The sequence below is a fragment of the Mixophyes fleayi genome, chromosome 4 (genome assembly GCF_038048845.1).
Source record: "Mixophyes fleayi isolate aMixFle1 chromosome 4, aMixFle1.hap1, whole genome shotgun sequence".
In the NCBI taxonomy this organism is placed as follows: domain Eukaryota; kingdom Metazoa; phylum Chordata; class Amphibia; order Anura; family Limnodynastidae; genus Mixophyes; species Mixophyes fleayi.
In genome coordinates, this window is record NC_134405.1 from 111,238,642 (window position 1) to 111,263,358 (window position 24,717).

General features: G+C 38.8%; 1 protein-coding gene across 9 annotated transcripts in view; it reads right to left on the reverse strand.

Annotated features, from left to right (window-relative positions):
- MYO5A (myosin VA) overlaps positions 1–24,717 on the reverse strand; it is a 128,916-nt gene that overhangs the window by 76,818 nt on the left and 27,381 nt on the right. For 6 of the 9 annotated variants that reach the window (XM_075208016.1, XM_075208018.1, XM_075208017.1 and 3 more), the window contains exon 1: positions 23,397–23,597. The exons of 1 other annotated variant lie outside the window; for it this stretch is intronic. In XM_075208016.1, the coding sequence (XP_075064117.1) occupies positions 23,397–23,429 (33 nt within the window). In that variant the 5' untranslated portion in view covers positions 23,430–23,597. Of the gene's footprint in view, positions 1–23,396; positions 23,599–24,717 lie in introns of those variants that run through there. 2 more of the 9 variants (XM_075208013.1, XM_075208010.1) reach the window with 1 other exon arrangement.

The window sequence follows — 24,717 nt, forward strand, 5'->3', positions numbered from 1 at the left end:
ACAGAACAGATCTATACAGACACACGGTGCTAAATGTCATCTTACATTACAATCTGCATACCCTCAAGAACACAGAAGACTTTCCCTAACTTACGTTCAACAATTCTGAGACTATTCCAATTACCCCATCTTATATAATGAGAGGGCGAGATAACCAGGACGATTATAGATTACTTTAATAATTCTCTGCATGGTCATAATTGTGTGTAATATATATATAGAGCTACAGACAAGTAAGTAAGCGCTGTGCATTGTGAACCAAATGCTTTCTTCCCCAGTTATGTTTCTGAGTTGAATGTATACATTAAAATGTTAAACAGCAGTTTCCTAATAGATGGGTAATATTTAATGCATCCCATCATACTAGGGCTTTCATATAAACTTCTCTGTGCCGTGAACTAACTGCATTGATCTCCCTTCCGGACGTATGCAGACAACATTCACTGAATCAATGCTGACAACTAATAGGCGACCTTCTGCTTTTCTCCCAGAGGGCCTCCACATTGTTAGCAACAGACAAAATTATAATGAAGGACATCTGTGCCAGGGAGGGGGAGACACTTTACCAATTACATAGACTGTTTCAATTGCAATTGCAGTGCATTTTGTACGTAGTGTTTACATTTCACCCTTTTTGACAAAAGGTCAATACAAGATCTGTGCACTGCTCTATGTGCTGTTATTCTACACATAAAGCGATGTCACTTCATATGCAATAGATGGAGACAGGCTACATTGCTGCTTGTTCAGCCAGCGTAAAATTATAGGGGGATTTACATTTCTTTTCCCTAAGATATGACTCAAAGCCTCTAAATATAATCGAATCCCTGGGGAACAAAAATAAACATCTCTGCCTGATGATATAAACACATTCTTGAAAATCAAATTAGAAAGCTAGGAAAAAAAAGCAATGTAATTAGTAAAATAAAAGAGCCAGGTTGGCATGTAAGAATCAATAAATTAAATGTGGCCAACCCCTGTAAAGTATTCCAATGGAGCAGCACCTCTTGTAGTCAAATGTGGACACCTTTGTAAGGCAATGATGTTTGAGCAGAGCATCTCTCAGACAGGCTATCCATGTTTTATTTAAAACAAAGCTGTACAAATAATGTTTTTTAACTTTACTGACATTTTTAACAATAAACAAGGTTAAGTGGAGGAGTAGATGGGAGGGAATATGTAGTACAGTTGAGTACAAATATTGTTTTACGTGATGTCCCAACACAATAATTGTCTCTGAGGCTTTTACACATACATACATACATACATACATACATATATATATGCAACAAATCTCCCGACAATTGCATTTTTTAAGTGGAAGTATAGCTTTAAATAAAATAAATCATAGTCACAACAAAATTAATTTAATGTTACTGAAATAAAATTGCTTAATTAAAATTGTATTTAGTTCTCTAATCAGAGCTTTTGTATATTTTCTTAATCGCACTTTTGGTCTATTTTCCAAATAATTGGCTAATATATAAAAACTGCTACACGTTACAAAATTGGACCCAATCATAACATTTTCTTATAGTCCACTTCATTTGTGCTTGTAGACCTGACTTTTGTAGCTGCTCCCTTCTCAGTTGTAGTGAACAAATCTTAATGAGTGATTGATTTAAATAACATTTTCCTCAAAGTCAGGGAACCAGCAATGAAGCCCTCCTGAATGTACCGACCACTCCAATAACACCTTTCTGCATTTCTTGTTCACCTCAGTTCAGGGCCGTCTTTCCCATAGGGCACAAAGGGCAGGTGCCCGGGGGCCCTGCAGCAAAGGGGGGCCCGTCGGAGGAAGCCAAAAAAAAAAAACCTGGAAAAAGAAAAGGTAAGTATTTTCTTCTTTTCTTTTTCCAGGTTTTTTTTTTTTGGGCTTCCTCCGACGGGCCCATATATATAATCATTTTTTTTTTTTTTGTATCTATAGGGGCCCTGGTGCACTGCTGTGCCCGGGGGCCCAAGATGGTCTTAAGAGGGCCCTGCCTCAGTTAGCTGTACCACACTCGTGCATTTAATGCATCCCACATGAAAACAATACCACTTTCTGGCGCTTATTACTCACCCCATGGGAACAGCATTAACATCCTGCACTATCCTCTCCTACCAACAGAAGACCACCCCCCTTGTGTATGCGCTGCCTATCCATGGACACAATGGGAATGCAAAAATATGCACTAAAAAGGAAGAAACCACTGCAGCATAGTTAAGGATTGTATATGTTCCCCATTCTTTTTAAAAAATTGTCCACCGACTAACTTCCTTTAAAATATGGCACATTTTTTATATTCACTTTTCTAGAGACTCCTCAATTGTCTCCTGTTTTCCTTACAACAGTAAGTTTATGTATGTATATTTACATAATGGTTGAAGTGGAAATGTAGAAGTGGTGATATGGAATACGTAAGTGAATGGAATTTGATAGATGTAGGAGAAGTGGCATTTAGGCATACCTCCTTGATATAATATTACATTATACACAGTGGAATTTAGACTGTAAGCTCCAATGGGGCAGGGACTGAAGTGAGTGAGTTCTCTGTACAGCACTGTGGAATTAGTGGCGCTATATAAATAGATGATAGATTATATATATATCCATGATCTGGACCACTCACCATTGTATATTGTCGTTATTACTTTAAATTCCCAGTCTACGTCTATATCCTCTCTTTACAGTAAATCCTTGTAACTTGGGTCACCATGGAGACAGGCTTGCCAGCTGACCTAGTACAAGCATCTGACAGATGTTCAACATTTCATAATGGGCAACAAGCTGGAGTGTTAACCCAGACGATCAGATAATTATTGTGGTGTTGCTTTGACAGCTATGTTTGTACAATGGTTCCTACAGAATGGATTTGAAGCAAATTTACAATTGTATAGGGATGTTTTTGGTATTATCCCTTTATAATAGATACAAATTGGCTATTACATATAAAATAGGGACCATACACTGTCATATTGTAGGTGTCAATAAGACAATTTAATTTAATGAGGAGTAATAATCTAAAATATGTATATTTTTCATAATTATTACTTTCCACACACTTAGTGTCTTATCTATTGTTATTTTTAGGATAGAAGAAAGAAACCTGGATTAGATGATGACTTCTAACACCGAAACTGTTAAATATTTGCAAAAAATAAACATTATAATACAGTGGCCTATACATTACAATCTTTGATTTTAGGCAACCCCAAATAACATGAATACCAATAAGTGCAGGCTGTTTGAATACCCTGGCATCAAGGACAATGTGGCAGATGGTCAGTGTATTGTATATGTGTAAGAGGTGAATTATGATAAAGTAATAATATATAGTATGTCTTTAAACTGTGAGAGGAACCTAGAGCACCAAATGGAACCCCACAAATACATGGTGAAATCATGTAATCATAGAATCTAAGTCCCCAGTGCATTGAGACAACAATGCTAACAACTATACTATCACGCCGCCATAATTTTGGCCATCTAGCGGTGACATCTGACCAAGAGTGAATGTATCCCCACAAAATCTGGCAATAATTTATGAATAAAGCATCAATATATTGGAAAAGCAACACCCTTGCAAGTGTATGCCCCTGATAATGTTACAACCTTGTGTGCTGCCTAGATCAACCCTCTATATCAGTCATTCCCAACTCCAGTCCTGACGGACCCCTAACAGTGCATGTTTTCCATATCTCTTTGCTGGAGCACAGGTGTAATCATTAACGACTGATACCTTTTTTAAAGATCCACAGGTGGTATAATTATTTCACTGGTCACCTTGAAAACCTGAACTGTTAGGGCTCCCTGAGGACTGGAGTTTGGGATACACTGCTCCATATAGTTCTACCCTCCCTATAATACCATAAAGGGGAGGTACTGTCTTTTCAGTCCTACAACGACACAATGCTATTGTGACATTGCCTTCTTTCATATCATCTCCATTATCCCACTATATAATTACCCATGAACCTTTTCTGAAGAAATAAGAAACCACAGTAAGAACATAGTATACTGTAGAAGTGTAACACTTTCAATTATCTTTTTGAAAAAAATAAAACAGAAGCTTGGACCATAAAATTAAAAAAATAATAATAATGGTGGGGGGATAAGAGATACAAATGTAATATACTGTATGTCAGACTAGAGTAAGGGCTACTATATATAACTCCATTAGATTTTACCAAGGGTTGTACAAGTGTTTTTAACAATGGTACAAAGCATATTACTGGGTCTGAATATGGAGACCATTGTCTCCAATGACACCTTAACCACTTGCAGTGTTAATCTCGTTCAGAAAGTTGCGACAACCTTGCTGTTTTCTGAATGCTGCCTGCTCCATTCAATTGCATTTACCAGAACTGAGTACATTGGTTAAGTGCAGGCTGTCAAATGCCTTTGTACTAGTGTGGCAAAGCAAAAAAAAAAATGTAAAGCAAACGCTTGTCATGCAGTATTTTATGTGTCTGTACATTACTTTGGACCTTAAGAGGGAGATTAAAGTGCCGACGATGTGGCCCATGGACATCTCGCTGCACACTTTGGGCTCGAGTCATTGAGAGCAAAGCAAAAAAAGGAGTAATTTTGCACCTTGGCAAAACCATGTTGCATTGGAGGGGGAGGTAAATTTAAATGTTGGGACAGATTTATAGTTGGAATAGGACATGTCCTACTTCATCTTTACATTTGTATGCAAAATAAACTAATTTGCACCCCTTGTATTGTAAAATGGTTTGTCCAGGATCATATTTCCCCCTTGTTTTTACCTTGCTCTCCGTAATGACTCAGGCCCATTGTCTGCAATTACCATAGGCATCTCCACTAATTTTCAAAAACAAGTGGAGATTCCAGCAATAACATGGGAGACACCTCACGCTGAATTGAATCTCCACCTATGTGTGAAAACACATTTACTAGGCTTCAGGAACACATTTTTATAGCGTAAAATCTGTGTTTACAACTCCTAAGTTTACTAACATAATCTAAATGCTGTAAGAAGCAAGACAAAGCTTACTATACAGGTAATAACATGTACATGTAATATTACAAAGGGTTAACTTGGCATGGCCAAGTATGTATGGTACATTTATGAATTTAAAAACTGATATTTGTTCAGTCTTGAGTAGAGAAGCTGGAACTATTCGTGTCAGTTTGAAATTTGATCAAAGAACTAAAACTTTTAGGTTGATTAATCTCGAAAATAATTATTACCTCATACTGAATGGTGTGTATTTTAGAACTGCTAAACTCAAATTTGAAAATTGTACTTGAACATAGGGGTTAGGGCATATTCGAGCATAAATTGTTACTTTGTATAGTATTTTAAAATTGAACAGCAAACATTAGTGTGTTTGAAGCTTGAATTCAACGAACATATGGGAAAAACTTTGAAAATAGTACAAAATGTAGACATTTAGGGACGGATTCATCAAGGCAGGAAAACTGAGCCAATGTGCGTAAAGCGCCCGCAAATCAGCTCTGCGGACTCCCACATTCAACAAGAAATGGATCTGAAGATACGTGCGCTGATGAATTTGGGAGTAGGCCTGCTGTGCTCTCCTACACAAGACACTGCAGGATACGTCCAATGCCTATGTGGAATATACAGTTACAAAATAAATACATTTGTTAGGATGATCTTAATGTCTACTGAACATAAAATAAATTTTTACAGTTGCTCCCGACTGCACACACATGTTCTAGCATGTATACAAGGCTGTCATCACTAGTACCCAGGACCTTAGATTAGCATACGCTACAGAAATTTACTGCAGTCGCGATTTCTGTAATAATTTTACCAATGACAAAGTCCCGAGGAGCATGCAGATATATGTGTACAAATCTACACATTTTACCTTCAGATCTGTGCTCTTCATCTCTTATAACTATGTGTTGAATAGATTGTGACTCTGCACACTCTATAGAGATCTGCCTACATGTGTGCATACACACTTCCACATTTGCCTGACATTCCATTGTTGATCTTGAAGCTTAGGAAGTTTATCAAATCAAATACGATGGGCTTTGGAACATTAAAACATGGTTGTAGCAGCATACACACTAATGCAATATCTTACCACACGGCCGTTTATCATGTAATCAGCACGATAATTGGATGAAAAACATGTAGTCTGTACCCAGTTTTAGACTAGCCCTGTAGTTAAGGCAAGAGATACAGCGGAAAAACAAGTAACTTAGAGATGCCCAAAGCTTAATTCAGAAATGGTTGCGTGCGCTGGAGATTGACATGCCCTTACTGTACATTGACTATGGGCGAATACTTCCCCTTCCTGTTTACTCCCAGAATTCATAAACTGTAGAAAGCATCCATCGTGTATGTAGATGCATTGAACATTGTTGCGTTTAGTTGTGTATGACCCGGTTCTGGCCATGAGCAGTGACTTTGCACTTGATACACATGAAATTGGCAATTACGTGCGTTGATGAATCAGGCCCTTAGGCTTGAACCGACTCGAGCTAAAGTTCAAGAATTTATAGTAAATTTTAGAGAACCTGTTCAATGAACCAGTTCAGGAACCACTTTGAAACAATTTAGAAACTATCAGCTAAAGTTTGCAAGTTGCCAAACTGCTTTTAGAACACATTTTAAATCCATATGTCAAAAAAAAAAAAAAAAAAAAAAAAAATCGCAAACTTTCTAAATAAATAACTAAATCCTGCAAATCCAATTACATATCTCAATTTGTATCTCAACAACTATATGGAAACACAGCCAAACTGTAAAATAAAAAATAAGTGTCCAATGATGGCAACAAACTTCAGGCCCTCCTCAAAAGAGGAAGGGCCCCTCTAACCATGCCCCCCCCCCCTCCCCTCAAGACCAAAATGTCCCTTAGGGGGCAAGAGACTTCAGATCCTCCTTCGCTGCAAGTCTCCACTCCCTCCTCTAGGGTAGTACTGCACTTGATGACACCAATTTCCTTTTACAATATTAACTTCACAATTTGAAATAAATTAATATACTATATAATTCTCAACCCACATAAGCACTTCCAGGACACAGATTTTTCAAAGCAAAAGAGAGTACAAAGCATGACAAGTAACAGTGATGCAGAATACTGGGTTGTACCATACAGAAGCAGAGGAAGTGAAGATATGGTAAGGTGGTGCGAGTACTCACGGCACTGGCTTCACATAATGGATGAGCTGAAAATGTAGCTACTCTCACAGTTTGTAACGCACCTTGAACGCTCTGTGGGGCAGAGTCAGTTAGCCACGAGGTGCCGGCTAATATGATACTAAAATCTCCACTCAAATGAGCAGAGATTTCCGTAAAAATTTCGAAGTGATGCGTCGGACACACATCGCGTCCCCTTGTGCCAAACTGAATCTGCCGCTGTAAGTTCAAAGTAGAAGGTTTTGAAACTAGAGTTGCTTTTCAAGGCTTGTTGTAAAAGCACTTAACTGCATTGCAAAACACAAAGTTCACAAAACATAGCATTCAGGAATATTACCCAACAATGGTAGCAATACAGCTATTTTTTACATCAGTGTAAAATGTTTCAATAATTAATTAGGGAATACAGTGGTAATCTTTGTGTTAATTATATCTAAAATATGTGATAACCTTCTGTTGAACATATTGACCTTTAGTAAATCAGAAAAAAGCTGGTCAGAAAAAGTAATGTAAGCAGAAGTGAGTGAATATTTAATCAAGTAAATAAGGAAGACAATATTTGCAAGTAATGACCAAACAGTGAATAGAAAGTCTTTCACCAGAAGAGTCTGTGGAAATGTCATGTCAATGTTTATTCCACATGTATTCATTTTAATGACATAACATCTTACAGTAAGAAAGTATAATCTGAGAAACTCTAAGGGGTATATTTACTAAACGGCGGGTTTGAAAAAGTGGAGATGTTGCCTATAGCAACCAATCAGATTCTAGCTGTCATTTATTTAGTGCATTCTACAAAATGAAAGCTAGAATCTGATTGGTTGCTATAGGCAACATCTCCACTTCTTCAAACCCGCAGTTTAGTAAATCTAGCCCTAAAAGTCCTAGTAACCAACTCAGACAGCTCAGGAAATAAGTGGAGAGTGGTTTGAAAACCACCCTTTAAATAGACTCCTATGGTTTGAATGTGAGTTATATTTGAAGGGGTGAAGATTGAAGTGCTTTGGAGATTAGATTATAATGTAGAAGAAAAGAACTGTGTACATTATGGGTTTTATTCTTTATTACTGCATCTGAAAAGCATTGGAGTAATTCACACGTCAAGTTCACAATCCCCATCTCAGTGAGATGAAGCATAACAGTTATTTTATATTCAAACAGCTATGTCTAATTTCCATTAGCAACAGACGATGTATTCATGAGGGACAAGCAGAAAGGAAAGCAGTGTATGTATGAACTTTAGTTTCCGGCATGTCTTCCCAGCCACTGCTCAGACTGAATTCACACCTTGTATGCAAGACGACAGTCACAGACCTTCTTATTCAAACATTCAACCTTCCAGCACTGCGGTTACCGAACATGAAATTATTGTTAAAACACCTCCCTGCTAACCCACAAAAGTGTGATGCATTTTAATTTCCCTTAATGTAACAAAGAGAGGTGTGTATTTATATGCACACACAATTACCTCGTGCCTAGAAAGTTCTAAACACCAGAAAAAATAAATAAATAAATAAATAAAATATATATATATATATATATATATATATATATAGATCACACACCACTATTCCTCCGTTGGTGACCTCCACATCCTTCTTGGTATCAGCAGCTGCTATCAAGCATGGGGAACAACTGTCTTGGCTGCAGCGAGCATGACACTACAGAGACACAACAGGCTACACACAATTACTCCAAGCTGTCATATTACCACAAGATTACTTGTGCAAAACATAAGCAAAAGCCTCCGGACCAACTATTAGAGCAAGGACTCCAAAACTGGTAGGTTAATTGGCTGCTATCAAATTTGACCCTAGTCTCTCTCGGTGTGTGTGTGTCTGTGTGTTAGTTAGGGAATTTAGACTGTAAGCTCCAATGGGACAGGGACTGATGTGAGTGAGTTCTCTGTATAGCACTGCAGGATTAGTGGCTCTATATAAATAAATAAATGGAGGAGGATGATGATGATGATGGAGGACACAGAGTTATGATCAATGGTGTTATGGTTGTCAACAGCTTATTGATTTAAGATTTCTACAATGACTGGATCATATTTTGTGTCTCTGTCTTCTGCTGTTTCTCCTAATTCTAAACATACTACTTCACTGGTAACTGAGCAGAAATGTCAGTGACTTCTCCATTATTTATTATCGGAGGCGGTTCCTGGATGTTGGGCATGCTGGCGCTTGTAGTTCCATAGGTGCCAATATGCTCTGGCAGCCATGGGTGTGTAGGCGCTTGTAGTCAGTATAGTGAGGGCAGGTCCTTCCTACCCCTTGTCTCTTGTCTGTCTGTCCCTGCTATATTGCATGTTGCATTGTGTTATTTACTATGTTAGCTACATGTATTCTTGTATTTGTTTTATGATAATTTGTACCTTATCACCTTGTATTAATACTATTTGTGTATTATTACTATACGTTTTTGTTCTGTGTTGATCTGTAGCACCTTATAAATAAACAATGATGAATATATCTTCCAGGAAAGTAAAGTCTACAAGAAATAGAATGCAGAATCTTGAAAGTGTCAATATTTGAAAGCAGTGCTATACTTAGCAATGACTCTGCAAAAAAAAAGGTTTCAGGGATGCAGCAGGGACAGTCTCTACCATAGATTACATGAAGGTTCATAGATAGCTACAATGTGCAATGTGTATATAAAAGGGCAAACAATATTCCTGTATACTTCCCAGAGGATTCTGGGAAACTCTCAAACTAGGCTTCCGATGCAGATATGTCACAGAGATCTTGAAATGATAATGACTTTACTGTCCCAACAAAATCAAAGATATAAGACAAAGTTCAAGTGGATCTTCAGAATATAGCAATGAATATCTAGAGCACAGTATCACTAGTGTTCAACTTGCCAATCGGCGTGTAGTACCAGAATAAAAGTTACGCAAAATGGGCAATGACTATTATATACTATAAATTCTTGCTTACATATAGAGAACTGAGTAAAGTTGATTAGACTTGAGGAACATGGGATCAGTCTGGACACAGATGAACTATTGCTAAATTTATAATGAAGTACAGTGCTGACATAGTGGTGGTGCAAACCGCAGGTGGTAAAGTCATTGGGGCAAGTTAAACATTCATTCCTCATAGGAGACATAGAAATTGACGGCAGATAAGGACCACTTGGCCCATCTCACCTGTCCATATTTTAACCTATGGTAACCTCAAACCCTATTTGATCATTTTTGCTTTGTAAGGATAGCCTTATGTCTATCCCAAGCATGTTTAAATTGCTCTACTGTATCTGATGGAAGGCTACTCCACTTATCCAATACCATTTCTGTGAAGTAATTTTTCCTCAAATTTCCTATGAACCTAATTCCCTCCAGTTTCAGTACATGTCCTTGTGTTCTAGTACTTCTGTTCCGTTGAACAATGTTTCCCTCCTGTACCTTGTAAAAACGCTTGATATATTTGAATGTTTCTATCATGTCCCCCCCTTTGCTTTCTTTGCTCCAAACTATACATATTTAAGATATATTAGCCTTTCCGGGTAAGTTTTGTGCTGTAGGCCATGCACCATTTTAGTTGTTCTTTGTAAAGTCTGTAATGTATTTATATCCTCCTGGAAATGTGTCCTTCAGAACTTAACTCAGTATTCTACATGAGGCCGTAAAAAATGACCTATACAATGGCATTATTACTTCATTCTGCTACGGATTCCTCTCCCTATAAAACCAAGCATCTAACTTGCCTTCCTCATTGCTTTGTTGCATTGCTTACCTGCCTTTAAGTCACCTGAAATAGTGACTCCTAGATCCCTTTCCTCCTCAGTAGTATACTGGGGAGGAAAGGGATCTAGGAAAGGGAGGAGGAGGAAATACTATATTTAGCCTTTAGGTTTTTGAGACCCAAGTGCATGATTTTGCATTTCTTAGCATTAAACTGTTGTTGCCACTCTCTTGACCATTCCTCTAGTCTACCTAGACCATCAATCATTTGTTTTACCCCTCCTGGTGTGTCTATCCTGTTGCATATCTTTGTGTCATCTGCAAAAAGGCATACTTTCCCTTCAATATCATTTGCAATGTGTCCAATAAAGATATTAAAAATCACTGCTCCAACTACAGATCCTTGGGGTTCACCACTGGTAACCTTTCCCTCCTGTGAATGTACTTCATTTACTACAACTCTCTGTTTCCTATCTTGCAACCAAGATCTTATACACTCCAACATCTTAGAATCCAACCCCAAGCTTTCAAGTTGATTTAACAGTCTGCGATGTGGGACAGTGTCAAAGGCCTTACTAAAATCTAGATAAGCTATATCTGCAGAGCCACCTTGATCTGTTACTTTAGTTACCCAATCAAAAAAAAAAGTCAATAAGTTTTGTTCTCTTATTCTCCTTATTTTAGTGGACGCAACTTCCTGTTTGAAGCTTTTAATTGCAAAAACACTTCCTGTTTTAACCAAGTAAACAAAGAGTAAAGTGTTAGCCAGTATTGCAAGCATTATACAGTTATAATTTTATGCAGAAAGTGAGAGTCTTATTCGGTATACTGTATAAAATCTGAAATATTACAGACAGTAACATAACAGAAATTGGTCAAATAATCCAGCTCAGAAAGCTGACAATATAAATAGGTTAGGCCCAGCTATCACACTTTTATACATTTGTATAAGAGGTGGGAGCAATATACACGTCTAATGCAGAGGTGTGCAAACAATGGGTGAGGACCCAAGTGGAGTGTCAAGTATGCAATACATTCAATTGGGAATCAACTTTTTTTGGTCCAGAACAAAGCAATGGCAGCACACTCACTTGGTGTTCCACCTTCAAAAAAAAACAACTGAAAACAACTGGTCTAATGCATTGAAAACCATAACAAAAATGGTATTTAAATAGCTATGTAAATTCTACACAATCAGATTGTTTTTATCTCCAAAAATCTTAAATCATTTACATAGCAAAACTGTATTTACATAACATTAAAAACATATAAACGGATCAATAATTCCCATCAAATAAATACAAAAACCACCATTAAATTAATTAAATGTGTTTACTTTTTTTTTTTTTAAAGAAGGTTTGTCTGGTTCGAAAAAAAGAAACAATGTTATGTTTGATCACATAGTTCTTGGAACGCAAAACATTTATCCACGTGTTCTTTTGAGCTTGCACATTCTTTCTGTTACACACCCTGTCTGATTCACATGCCGTCCGACCCATGTGACTGGAACAAATTTTTTATATATTGTTCAGTCAAGTTATGACATCAACATACTCAATAGTTGCCCAAATGACCAAATCGCCCTAACAAAATAAGCCAATTAACTACTATCTTTATTTCAGGCGCATTGTTTTCCAATGGCAACTAGGATATGAAACTTGTATTTTGCGCTGCTTCAGACTGCCACAAGAAGTGGGCACAAGCTGTTAGAAGTGTAAGTAGGTACCAGGTAGAACAAAAATAATATCAATCAAGCAAAGATGGTGAGTTAATTAGCGAGATCAAATTATTCCAAAGCAGTGTTGTTCTTGCAACAGGGTGTATATTAAAAATATAATAATAAACTGTTCTATTGAAAAATAATGGAACATGGTATAGGAAGATAACCACTTTAACTGCACCAAACCAGCCCATTTCCATTTACATCCAGCCAGGGATTATTAGCAAATAACTACAGCCTCAAATCATTTAGAAATAAGTTGGCTGCAAAAAAAATATTTATAAACATCTTTCAGAAACTCCTGACTTATTTTACATAAGTGTGGATATGGTTTATGAGGACACATTAGACTCACATAAAAGGAATTTCATGGATATCAAGTCTCTATGTAACGTCTCTCCGAAAATGATTGAATGTTCTTTATATACTTCTCAGAGTTCATGGGATGAGGCTTATACTTTCTTATTATATAGAATTTCAATAACAAATCGGAATAATATATTCAAATTGTGAAGTTGCCCACCTACAGGCAGAACCAGCTGTTAGGCTAAAGGGCCAAACAAGAGAATCGCTGCCAATGTGGCCACACACAATGGGCAAATCTTATAAATTTGGAAGTCCAGAGAAATGACAAGATCCTACGTGGCTCAGTTAGTGTTGTTAGCAGATTACTGAACGGGAATAGTGGCAACATTAGGCAAACACAGTCTAAGTAATTTGATAGAAAACTGACAATTACTCTGTGCGTGGCCAGAACAAATCTGGCAAAGTATGTTTGCGAGTTAATTGTTGCAAAGAGTATAGGCAATGGACTACTCATCAGTGGAGGAAAGTCATAGTTAGATGAAACATCCTTTACAACTTCCTTGAAAGACAGGAAAGTGCACATGTGGCACCAACCTAAAGAACTCTTCAGCCCAGAGTGCTTGTTAATACTGTAGCACATTTTCCTGGCATGTTTTGGGTGAAGTCAATCCTTTAGGCAAGGTCATTACTTATCATGACTTAATGGCACCAAATGATCATCTTCACCCAGTGTTGCAGTATTTCTTTCCTGAGAAAAGTAGGACATTCCAGAATGAAAATGCCCCCATTTACAAAGCTCTGATGTAACTCAATTATCAAGGCCTTCTCAGTCACCAGATCTGGATCTCCTGGAACAGAACACATCACCACCTTCAGTCAGCTACCAGTTGAGTAATTTTCTTGCAGAATAAGGATACTGCATCCTTCCCATGCACATATCCGAGACATTGGATGAGTCAATGTCATGTTGCATATAGACTGTGCTCTAATGATATATATTGTGACAAAACAAGTTTGATAACACCTTAACCAGCCTGTCTCTCGTTTTTTACAAAATGTGGAGTACAACATCATGTAATTTTTATAGCTCTGTGTTTGTTCCCCAGTTCACCAGGGTACACATTCAGTGTCTAATTCCATATGGATAAGTGGATATTGTAGACATGTCTATATAAGAGACTTCTTCATTCCATGTTACCCATTATAAAAATGTGTTTGTTGTTATTGGAGTGATGCTGTTATTCATTGTTCTTAAAGTGAAGCCAGGTGGGATATGGTTAAGGATTAGGTTGCAGGATACAGGCGAGTGGGCTGTAGCTACACTCATTCTCCCCCTTTCTCTACAGGAAGTCCTGAACAGCTGAAAGTTAGGTCAGGCTGAAAAAGCTTGTGAGGGGTTAATTTCTGGAGGTGCTGACTGCAATCCTATATCGGGAGGTGCGAAAGGCCAAATAGTATCCATTGTCCTCCACAAGACTAGTCCAGACATTTTGTCTAGAATCCAGCACCCACCAATGTTGAAGAGGGAGAGAGACAGGTGTTTTGCCCAGGGAGGGAAAAGCACTGTGGAAATTTGACCTTGAATGTAAGGAACCACTCAAGTGGAGTAGGGGGTGTTCAGTCCGAGGATTGATTCTTGGAAAGTGCAAGGTGGCTGGTGTTGAGTTACCAATCTCTACCAGTGAATTACAGCTCTAGCTGAGATAAATCTATTGGTTTTGGATTCTGCAATTCAGGACAGCCAGGTGACTGTAACCTTAAGCTAGTGGGGCAAGGGACAGATAGTGTGGTAAGCTTGCCTGGCATTTATTTACTGTTTGTATACAAAATTCTAGCGATTGTTTTTGTTAAAATAAATGTATTGTTGTACTTTCTAACTGCATTTGCCTGAACGACTATAGGAGGCTTCCCTGGCACAGTAAGACACCCCCGGGTGGACAGCCTGTGTGAAGTAGGTAGAATTGGGCCAGATAAACGCGGTATCCTCCCATACAGTATATATAGATATCTATCTATCACCCCTTCTGGCCTTGTTAATCACACCTCCTGGTGTTTGAATGTTTGGCCCCAGCACTGGGGCCAAGACGAGAGATGCAAGTAGAACAGAACGCTTTGATGGGCCGATCACAACAGAACTGGTGGGAGAGTGACAGCTGGATACCCGAGACGAAGTGAAGGAGATCCCTGGATTCCACGGCAATCTGGGGACCAGGTCCATGGCCTGCTGCCATGAGGTCCAAAAGTTACAGGAGCATTTACATTCTGTAGTTGATCTTCTGGCCTGCAGTAATTGGAATTACTCAGTTTACCACCACCTGTTCGAAAACCACCACTGTAAAACAGTTGTAATGGTTTACTATAAAAGTTCTCTCAGCCCATGGTCATTTTTAAGTGACTGGGAAGGAAAATACTCAGGTGGAGCACATTTCATCTACAATCAGAGAGTCTGGGTAACAAAGCCAAGGGAATTCTGAATCTTTGATATTAACCACCATAGAACATTGATGTAAAACGCATGCAGCTCACAGAGTACATAACATTGAACATTTTGGAAGTAAAAAAAACAAACAAACAACAAAAAAAATAAAACAAACAAAAACAAAAACTATTTTGGGTTTCAATATTACTTATATGCCGTTGACACTCAAATAACTCCGCTTCTGATCACTGTCTAGAGTTTTCTGATTGGCTTCATGCTTCCTCCTCTTTTGTGTCCTCTCGCTACTTAAAACTGAAATGGTAATTTTTCTTACTTCTAAATCTCTTTGTTTGCATGAAACAACAAATCATGTGGATAAAGTTCCTACCTCTAGGCTCCGTACAGACTTGAGAGTGGTGGGATAAGGCTTTTTCCTGGATAGGATGAATTAACATAATCAAAATGAATATCCTCCCACATGTCCTTTATGTCCATCAGACGCTCCCAATGCATATGCCCAACAAATGGTTCCTTGACTTACAGAGACTATTGAGAGACCTTGTGTGGGGAAGGGTGGAGAGACCTTGCTTCAAACACGATATTCTGTATAGACGTAGACACCTAGGGGGACTCCAACTCCCACACTTCCCTTCATACCATGATGCTGTTATGTTGGGAAGGACCCTGGAGTGGTCAAACCATAACAGCGAGAAACAGTGGATTGAAATTGAGGGATGCAATCTACTCTCTTCGCCCCAGCACACCCCATGGCTAAACAAATTACCTCAAATCAGACACCCCACCATCGGCCCCACTATCTTAAGATGGTCCAGACTTCGGACTCTTACCCATCTATCTTCTCCTATCTCTCCAATGTCCCCCATATTTGAGAATCCACTGTTTCCACTGGTCCTACAGGTTGGTCCATTTAAGACATGGGTTCAGGTGGGAATCACACGTGTTGGCCAGCTGACTAGCCCCTCAGGTGTGCTCTCCTTTGGCGAGATCCAGGCTAAATGGGAGCTGACGAACTCGAAAATATGGAGATATCTCCAAATTAAACACTTCCTGACTTCGGAGATTCCACGCAAGGATACAGCTAGCGAGGTTTTTTTAATCAATGTGTGCTGCTACCAGCTGCCCTTCTCAACTGCTCTCTAATATTTATAAACTCCTTATAGAAAACTTGTTTAGTTCTATGCCCAAATTTACCAGAGCTTGGGAACAAGACCTGGGAGACAGGGTCCAGGAGGCAGATTGGTCAGCTATCTGTGAGACCACCCACGCATGCTCCGCCAGTGTCTCTGTTAAAGAAACACAATTAGCAAAGCTCTATCGGGGAGTCCTGGACTCTTGTTGGAGATGCCAGAATGCTTCAGGTACTCCGTTACACATTTGGTGGGACTGTGCCGCCCTCCAACCTTTCTGGAATCAATTCCTAGAGAAATTCTCCGAAATACTAGGAGATGAGGTCCCTGATGACCCCACTTTTTGGCTCCTTAAAGTCAAATCCCCGATTTCTAGTTTTAAAAAAATCAATCTTGAAACATCTCATTTTGGCAGCAAGAGCTGTGATACCGACCCATTGAAGATCACGTACCCCCCCCCCCCTCAACCATTAGGGACTGGTTCCAGAGACTAGAGTTCTGCTGAGCAATGGACTAGCTGGTACTCTCAACAGCCCACAAGTTTACAGAGTATTATTCTACTTTGTGTCTCTGGCTCGCATTCCAGGACTGGGGAAAGCTAGCATCCTGGAGCAATTCAGCACTCCCACCCTCCCATCCACCTAGGACATGAGTTGATCTTTGTATATACCAGGTAACAACCCGTCCCCATCTTCCAATTCCCTTTCCTCCCTCTACCTGAATCTCCCCCTACGGTATCCAGGTGGCTCCGTACCTCTTTCTCTTTCTACTTGTCTTCTTCTTCCTTCAATACAATGTTTTTGATTGGTTTACCACTATATAATGCATACACTTCTTCCCTCGTCTCCACACCTGTTGTTCTCCTCCGCTTCTACTGCATTAACCTGCCTGGAGTTTCTGAAGCATTGGTATTTTTGTTTACTGTTCTGTACTGTCTCACCCTGTATAGTCTACGGTTTGCTCATTACGGCGCTGCGGAAATCTTGTGGCGCCTAACAAATAAATGATAATAATAATAATAATAATAAAATACACTATGGCAGTTCTAATATGCATGTCTCTGCTTCAATATTATATTGTTGAAACTGCCTCAAATACTCAATAAAAATAAATTACATTAAACATAAATAACAAAACAATTCCAACCTCAACTGAGACCCTCGGGGATGTGTAAAAGTAACATTTGTATTCCAATTCACTCTTCACATCACTTTAACAACCTTCAGCTTGAAAACAATTCTCACATCCATGCATTTCTCATATGATACAACTCAAATATTTGGTGAATGTTCTAATCATTTAAAGTCCTTCTATTGCAACACCTATCATTGAACAGACTGCTTCCACTGCTATAGGTTATGAATTCTGCAGATTTACTCATACACCTTTCCCTTGTCACTCTCTTCACAGACTCCCCATTAAACAAAGATACAGTTCAAATTTCTAGTCTTAACCTACAAGGCTTTCAACAATTTCATACCTCTATAATTTTTTCTATAATCTACAAATACTAAACAAAATGGAACCTCTGCTCTACACAATGCCCTCTTCTTACTCATGTCTCCAGGACTTCTCTAATGCTCCACCAATTCTCTGGAACTCTCTTCATACCTCCAGACACTCACAAGTCTCCAAGCTTTTAAATGCTCCCTCAAAACTCAAACAATCTAAACACATGTGGCACCCTTGCACTTTAAAAAAAAGAAAAAAAATAGCTCACAATATCCTCTAAACATAAGTTAAAATGAAAAACCGTATTCGGTTTCCACAATGCTTTCTTTGTTAATGATACAGAACCTTTTTTTTTTTTTTTTAATACTGTATGTATCACTTTAAATCAGAATATGAAAAGAATACAAAAAGAAATGACAAACTAGACTTAATATTTGAGAGAACAGCCTTTGGTCAAAATAACTGCAATCAGCCATGGATGAGTTTCCTCCACCTCTCTACTGGCAGTTCGGTTCACTGTTCTTATGCAAACTGCTCCGATTCTCCCAGATTTGAAGGTTGCCTTCCCATAACTGCTGTTTTCAGATTTCCACATGTGTTCAATGAGATTTAGATCTGGACTTGTTGTTGGCTACTTCAGAACAATCCATCATCTTGTCCTGAAAAATTCCTGAATGCTTTTTGAAGTGTTTTGAGTTATTGTCCTGCTAGAAGATCCTTCCATGGAGACTCAGTTTTCTGAAACGGAGTTCAATATTGCTCTTCAAAAACAGCCTGGTAATCTGCAGATATCATGATGCCTTGTACACCTTCATGGTACCCAGGGCCAGATGCAGCAACAGCAACCCCAAAACATCCCTGTAGGGAATGTGTTATTTTCTTTGAATACTTCTTTGTGCAGAAAATCTTTATAAATAAATAAATTATGTGATGAGAACTTATCAACTGAACTGGTAAAATATACACCTTTAGTAAATGCCGATTATACCCACTAGAAAAGGGGTCTCTATAGGTAATTGTGCTGAATGGCAAGAAGCACCTTTGGCACATACCAATATGTCTGTGTATATGTATCACATGCCATGTACATGTGGTCCAGTTGTACATAAGAGCACTTCATATTACAGTACAAGCTGCATGTATGAACGCTGTACAGAGATCTCACTCACCACAGTCCCATTGGAGCTTACAGTCTAAATTCCCTCACACACACAGACTAAGGTAAATTTTGATAGCAGCTAATTAACCTACTAGTATGTTTTTGGAGTGTAGGAGGAAACCGGAGCACCCGGAGGAAACCCCACGCAAACACTGGGAGAACATACAAACTCCACACAAAAAAAGGCCATGTTCAGGGATCGAACTCATGACCCCAGTGCTGGGAGGCAGAAATGTTAACCACAAAGCAACTGTGCTGCCCTATGTTTTGTTGTGAGAATAAGAATGAGCTGATCTGTACAATAATAACTAAACTGTAAATTCACTTCTAACCATCTCCATTGCAGTAAAATGGTCACACACTGGATGATTCCTGGCGAGACATGTATGTGACAAAAAATGGACAAGATCTAGTTTTAGAGCTCAGATGTAAATGGCAGGATCACTTCTGGCTTCACTGTGGCCTCCTAGTGACCATACACACAGGCCAATAGCGGCCATCTTCAGACTACATTTACCCAATAATTATCTGACTGATAACAATAGAATTATTTTTTTGATATTTGCCCCTTTTGGGGGTTATTGATGATATTAAGCCTATTGCTCAATATTGCAGAGTGTGTGGATGTGCTTCCTGCTTTATTTCTTATTCCCTTATGTTCTATGCTGGCCACATGCTCACAGATCTTACCATTTTCATCCAAAAAGGCCACATACTGTACAGAAAGACAAAACAATAAGCCCCCTACAAGGAAAAGCTGACTGAAGGGAGGAAAATGGCAACACTTAGTGATGCCGGCAAATTAAGTTATTGAAAGCAATATTGGGGGGGGGGGGGGGGGTGCACTATATATTAATTTGTCTGTATCACCAACTATCCAGTGGTAGGCAATGTAATATTTATCAGGGCCTCACAAGTGGCCACGGGTGGAGAAATATGCAGAAGTCGGGAGTCAGTCTGTTAAACCCAAGAGAAAGCAGGATCTTTTAAGGAGCCTGATAAAATGTGCATCCACTAAACAGAATTTCCTCCCAAAAAGCAGGTGCCAACAGTGATTTTTAAGATGCATTAACTATCTGATTAATGGGATTTCCCAGCCCTTAGTCTCACATACACATGAGGTGAAGCATATGATTGAAGCCCGGTACGAGAGCACCAGCATGAAATGTTCCTGCAGTATAAACAGTAGATTCATTTAGGAGACAGATTCCATCACTGTGAAGATAATTATAGAAGGGAAGTTAGTAAGGAGGCCCACCTGTGACAACTGAGGCCCACCTGTGACAACTGAGGCCCACCTTCGGCAACTGAGGCCCACCTTCGGCAACTGAGGCCCACCTTCGGCAACTGAGGCCCACCTGCGACAACTGAGGCCCACCTGCGACAACTGAGGCCCACCTGGGGCAACTGAGGCCCACCTGGGGCAACTGAGGCCCACCTGGGGCAACTGAGGCCCACCTGCGGCAACTGAGGCCCACCTGCGGCAACTGAGGCCCACCTGCGGCAACTGAGGCCCACCTGCGACAACTGAGGCCCACCTGCGACAACTGAGGCCCTCCTGTGACAACTGAGGCCCACCTGTGACAACTGAGGCCCACCTGTGACAACTGAGGCCCACCTGTGACAACTGATGCCACCATTCTAAACTAGTGAAAAAAGTGAGCGGTTACTTTTTATTGGAAGACTACAATACTGTAAATCTGGTTCCAGTACAGTTCACCAATAGTGCTGGAAAAAAGCAGTCTGAAAGCCAGCATCCTAATCAGGACAATGGGCAAACACATTTACAAGAATTACCTGGTAGTACCTGGTTGAGTTTAACGGATGCACTAAATTATTATTATAATACGACTGGTTGAAAAGAGTATTGCTGCTGCTAGTAGATTCTTGAAATGCGTTTTGTGTGTTGATAGCTGCTCTCAGATATTTGCTTCAAACTGTGATACTTGAGTTCCCACGGCCTCACTAGTTAGGGGCATCTACAAACCACAAGCACCTCAGTGCACATTGGACATTCAGGTTATCCAATGGGAATGAATTTATAGAAAATTTCTTCAGCAATAGTGTGTGTTCTACGTATTGTTCTATGTGGGTGAATGCTAGATTATTTCTTTGTGGAGACCATTAAAATCCCAAGATAATTTCAATAGTTGCAATATTGATACTGGCTCTTTATCTTAGGACCACATAATACATTATCGGTAATGAACAATATTCCTGATTGGATGCTTATAACTATGCGCTTTAGCAGTTTCATATCAAACCATTGGAAGAGGTGAAGTCATTACCTGATACATAATTTATCCACCTTTTTGTGTGGAGCAAGTATAATTGTTTAGGTGACATATGCTAAGGTGTGTTCTTTATATTGTTATAATGTATTCAATCAGCACACAGTTATTTAATGGTTTGTATTTGTAATTTCATTATTACCTCTAGGCTTGTCCTCCCACATGTAAGAGAGTCAAATTTGTTAAGGGAACCAGTACTAGTTAGCTTCATGTTGACAGTGTTGTCTATTATATGAGAAGCATTTGACTAGAATACACAATGCAATTCCTTGTTCATATATCTTTCTCCATTCCTGTGAAAATATTTTCTACCTATATTTCTACAATTATGTTTAATATAAATAATCTTTCATACATAAGTTTGTGAATAATATAACATACCAATTCTCCTTCTGAAGTTATTATATTATTAAAATGCCTGGGCTATGCACACCACATAATTGCTGGAATAAGTTTGCACTAATAACTATACACAGGTACTGGGATCTATTATCCAGAAATCTGAGAACTTCAATGTTTTACAGATAAGAGGTTTCCTGTAATTTGAATCACCATGCCTAAAATAAACTAAATTGCCTTTTAAGTTTACCCCTGACTCCCCAAAATGCACCAGACATTCTTCTCTTATTAAAAATTGTTTAGCAATGCTCCTCACAGTGACTGCATGTGGAAACACTCAGTGATAGTGTCTGCGTGTAGGACATTGTCACAAAGCTACAGCTAAAATTTCCAATTCTCTTTCCAATTTTCAGAATTTCACAGATAACATTACTCGTTTAAATATCCCACACCTGTACCTACACCAAGGTTTTTTTTGTAAGGGATTATCTATTATAATTATATTTGCATTAATTATGGGAGAGATTCATTATGGAAGAGATAAACAATTTTCATCTATCAATTTTCAATCACAGACCATTCTTGCCACCAGCATAAAATAATTAAATGAAAATATCCTAAAATTCTACAAATGACTTCGGATTTTTTACAATCTACAGTAAAGTACAGTTATACCACTTTCATACTGCCGCCCCTGCAATATCCCGGGTTTTTGAAGCCGGGTTTTTGCAGGGTCTCGGAGCGTCCCAGCTCAGAAGAAAGTTGCAAACACACCATTCAGAGATTGTTACAAACAAAACAAGAAATTGTAACCTGAGCCACGTTCAGAACGCGGTAGAACATGCTCTCTTCTACATTACAGACGACAAAAGGTCACATTCTAAAACTGGAGGCCGCAAGATTTAGAAGTAGAAATGTGATGTGGATGAAACGCTGCTCTTGCTATGATCACTTTTACTGAAGAACATAACAACAGTACTGGTGTGGAAAGTCTAAATATAAACAGGGAACTTCTAGTCCAAAGTACTTCCCCTAGACACTATTGAGATGTCATTGATCAGTGCTGCCTGTATCTTCTAGTTTAGAAAGTTGTCCTTGGTTCCTTGGGGTGCATCAAGTAGTACACAATATAAGATGATTTATATGAAATGCAGAACCAATATTAAAAAAAAATAGATGAAAACAAAAAAAAAATAACCAATTTATTAAGATTTTTTAACATGTCCATTTTTGTATCTAAGATGATACCATTTTTGTCTGTTCATGTTTCAGAAACAGACAAAGTGAGTTTATCCATTGGCACCCATGCAGAGCTTTCAGTCTGAAGTTTCAGAGTGCAGGGCTGTGATTAGAACTGAGAAAACTAAACAGTAGTAGCCATCAACAATAAGGCACAAGTAGACATACAAACAGAGACAGGTAAAGCCATAAACACAGACGACTTTTGTAATATGACAAGGTCACAAAATAAACTTTTATCAGAAGCATGGATAGATATTGTGCAGGGGGCCCCAATGAAGGTGGAGACCATCACCAAACGTCTCTATTGACCTGCCCTTTAATACTTCCCTCTGTATTACCTGTATCATGCCAACAGACTGTAAGCATTAGTAGGCAGGTAAGTTAAAGGTCATAGATCGCCAACTGTATACAGCAATGTAGAATATGCTGGCATTAAATATAAAAAAAAAAAAAAAATCACTATAATAATAATGCAGATCTAAAATAACAAAGATTTAATACTTACTTTAACGTATGCAAAATCTAAATTGTTTTCCATCTTCCAATGGTAATTTCCCCAGGTTTCTAGGCTATGGAATCTAGAACGGTCATATTGGTTTATGTAGATATCCTTGAAGATAGAATTAATGAGCGCCAGACATACTCTATCCTTTTTGAGACTGAAGACGCTGGATCATCTGCCTTTCAAAGGCTACACTACATGCTCATGGAAATCACGAATATAGACTTGTGACATGATGCTATTCCTGGGCTGTGAATTCACTCATTGTGCAGATTTCCTGCAATACACACTAGTTTATATTTGATGTCTACAAGGGCTAATTGTGTTTTGCAGAAAGCAATAAAAATGTGTGGTCTTGTGATAATCAAGATACTTGGCCTAGAAAACCATTACTACAAAAGGTCTGTTGACAACATATTTCCTTTAGGTAAAATACATGCAAATCCAAATCAGATAGAAAACATTGTGACAGTCCATCGTGTATTACTCCCTGGACCTCCCAGAACACCAAGCATTGTTACCATTGGCTAACAGAGGAGAAAACAGACAGTAATGCCACTGTAATTCATGAGATCGCAATATGAATAGACCAAGTAATTTCCATGGGACAATCTAATTTAGCAGCGGAGAATGGCATACCAAAATCTTCCTGCAATTATTCTAAAATCATCTCCGATACTGATGACTTGGTCTATTTGGTACAATACCCTTTCTAGTTATGACGATATATCCGCAGACTGAAAGAAAAATAAAAGGTTCCCTGCATCTACAAGACTTAACCACATCTCTCCCTTGGCTGTTTCAACCATCCTGCTGTGCAATTAGGTAAGTGTCAACTATTCAATTCTGAATCACAGGAACTGTGTTCCCTATAAGTAAATGTAATTAACCATATATGGTGGATACAGAACACATTTAATACCAGGTGCAACACAGGCCTACAAGGTTATAGAATCCACAGGTACTGTATTTTGTTTAAGCAAGCAGGAAGAAAGGTAGTAACATGAGGTTTACCTAAAAATACAGTGAAAACGTGACATAAGCTATAGCCTATTGCAAGCAATGACATGAACATTGAATAGTTGTCCTTGCAGAAGGCTAGTCAAAGTCAATATCCAATATCAACATCATCATTTATTTATATAGCGCCACTGATTCCGCAGCGCTGTACAGATAACTCATTCACATCAGTCCCTGCCCCATTGGAGCTTACAGTCTAAATTCCCTAACATACACACAGACAGACACACACACAGACAGAGAGAGAGACTAGGGTCCATTTTGATAGCGGCCAATTAACCTACCAGTATGTTTGTGGAGTGTG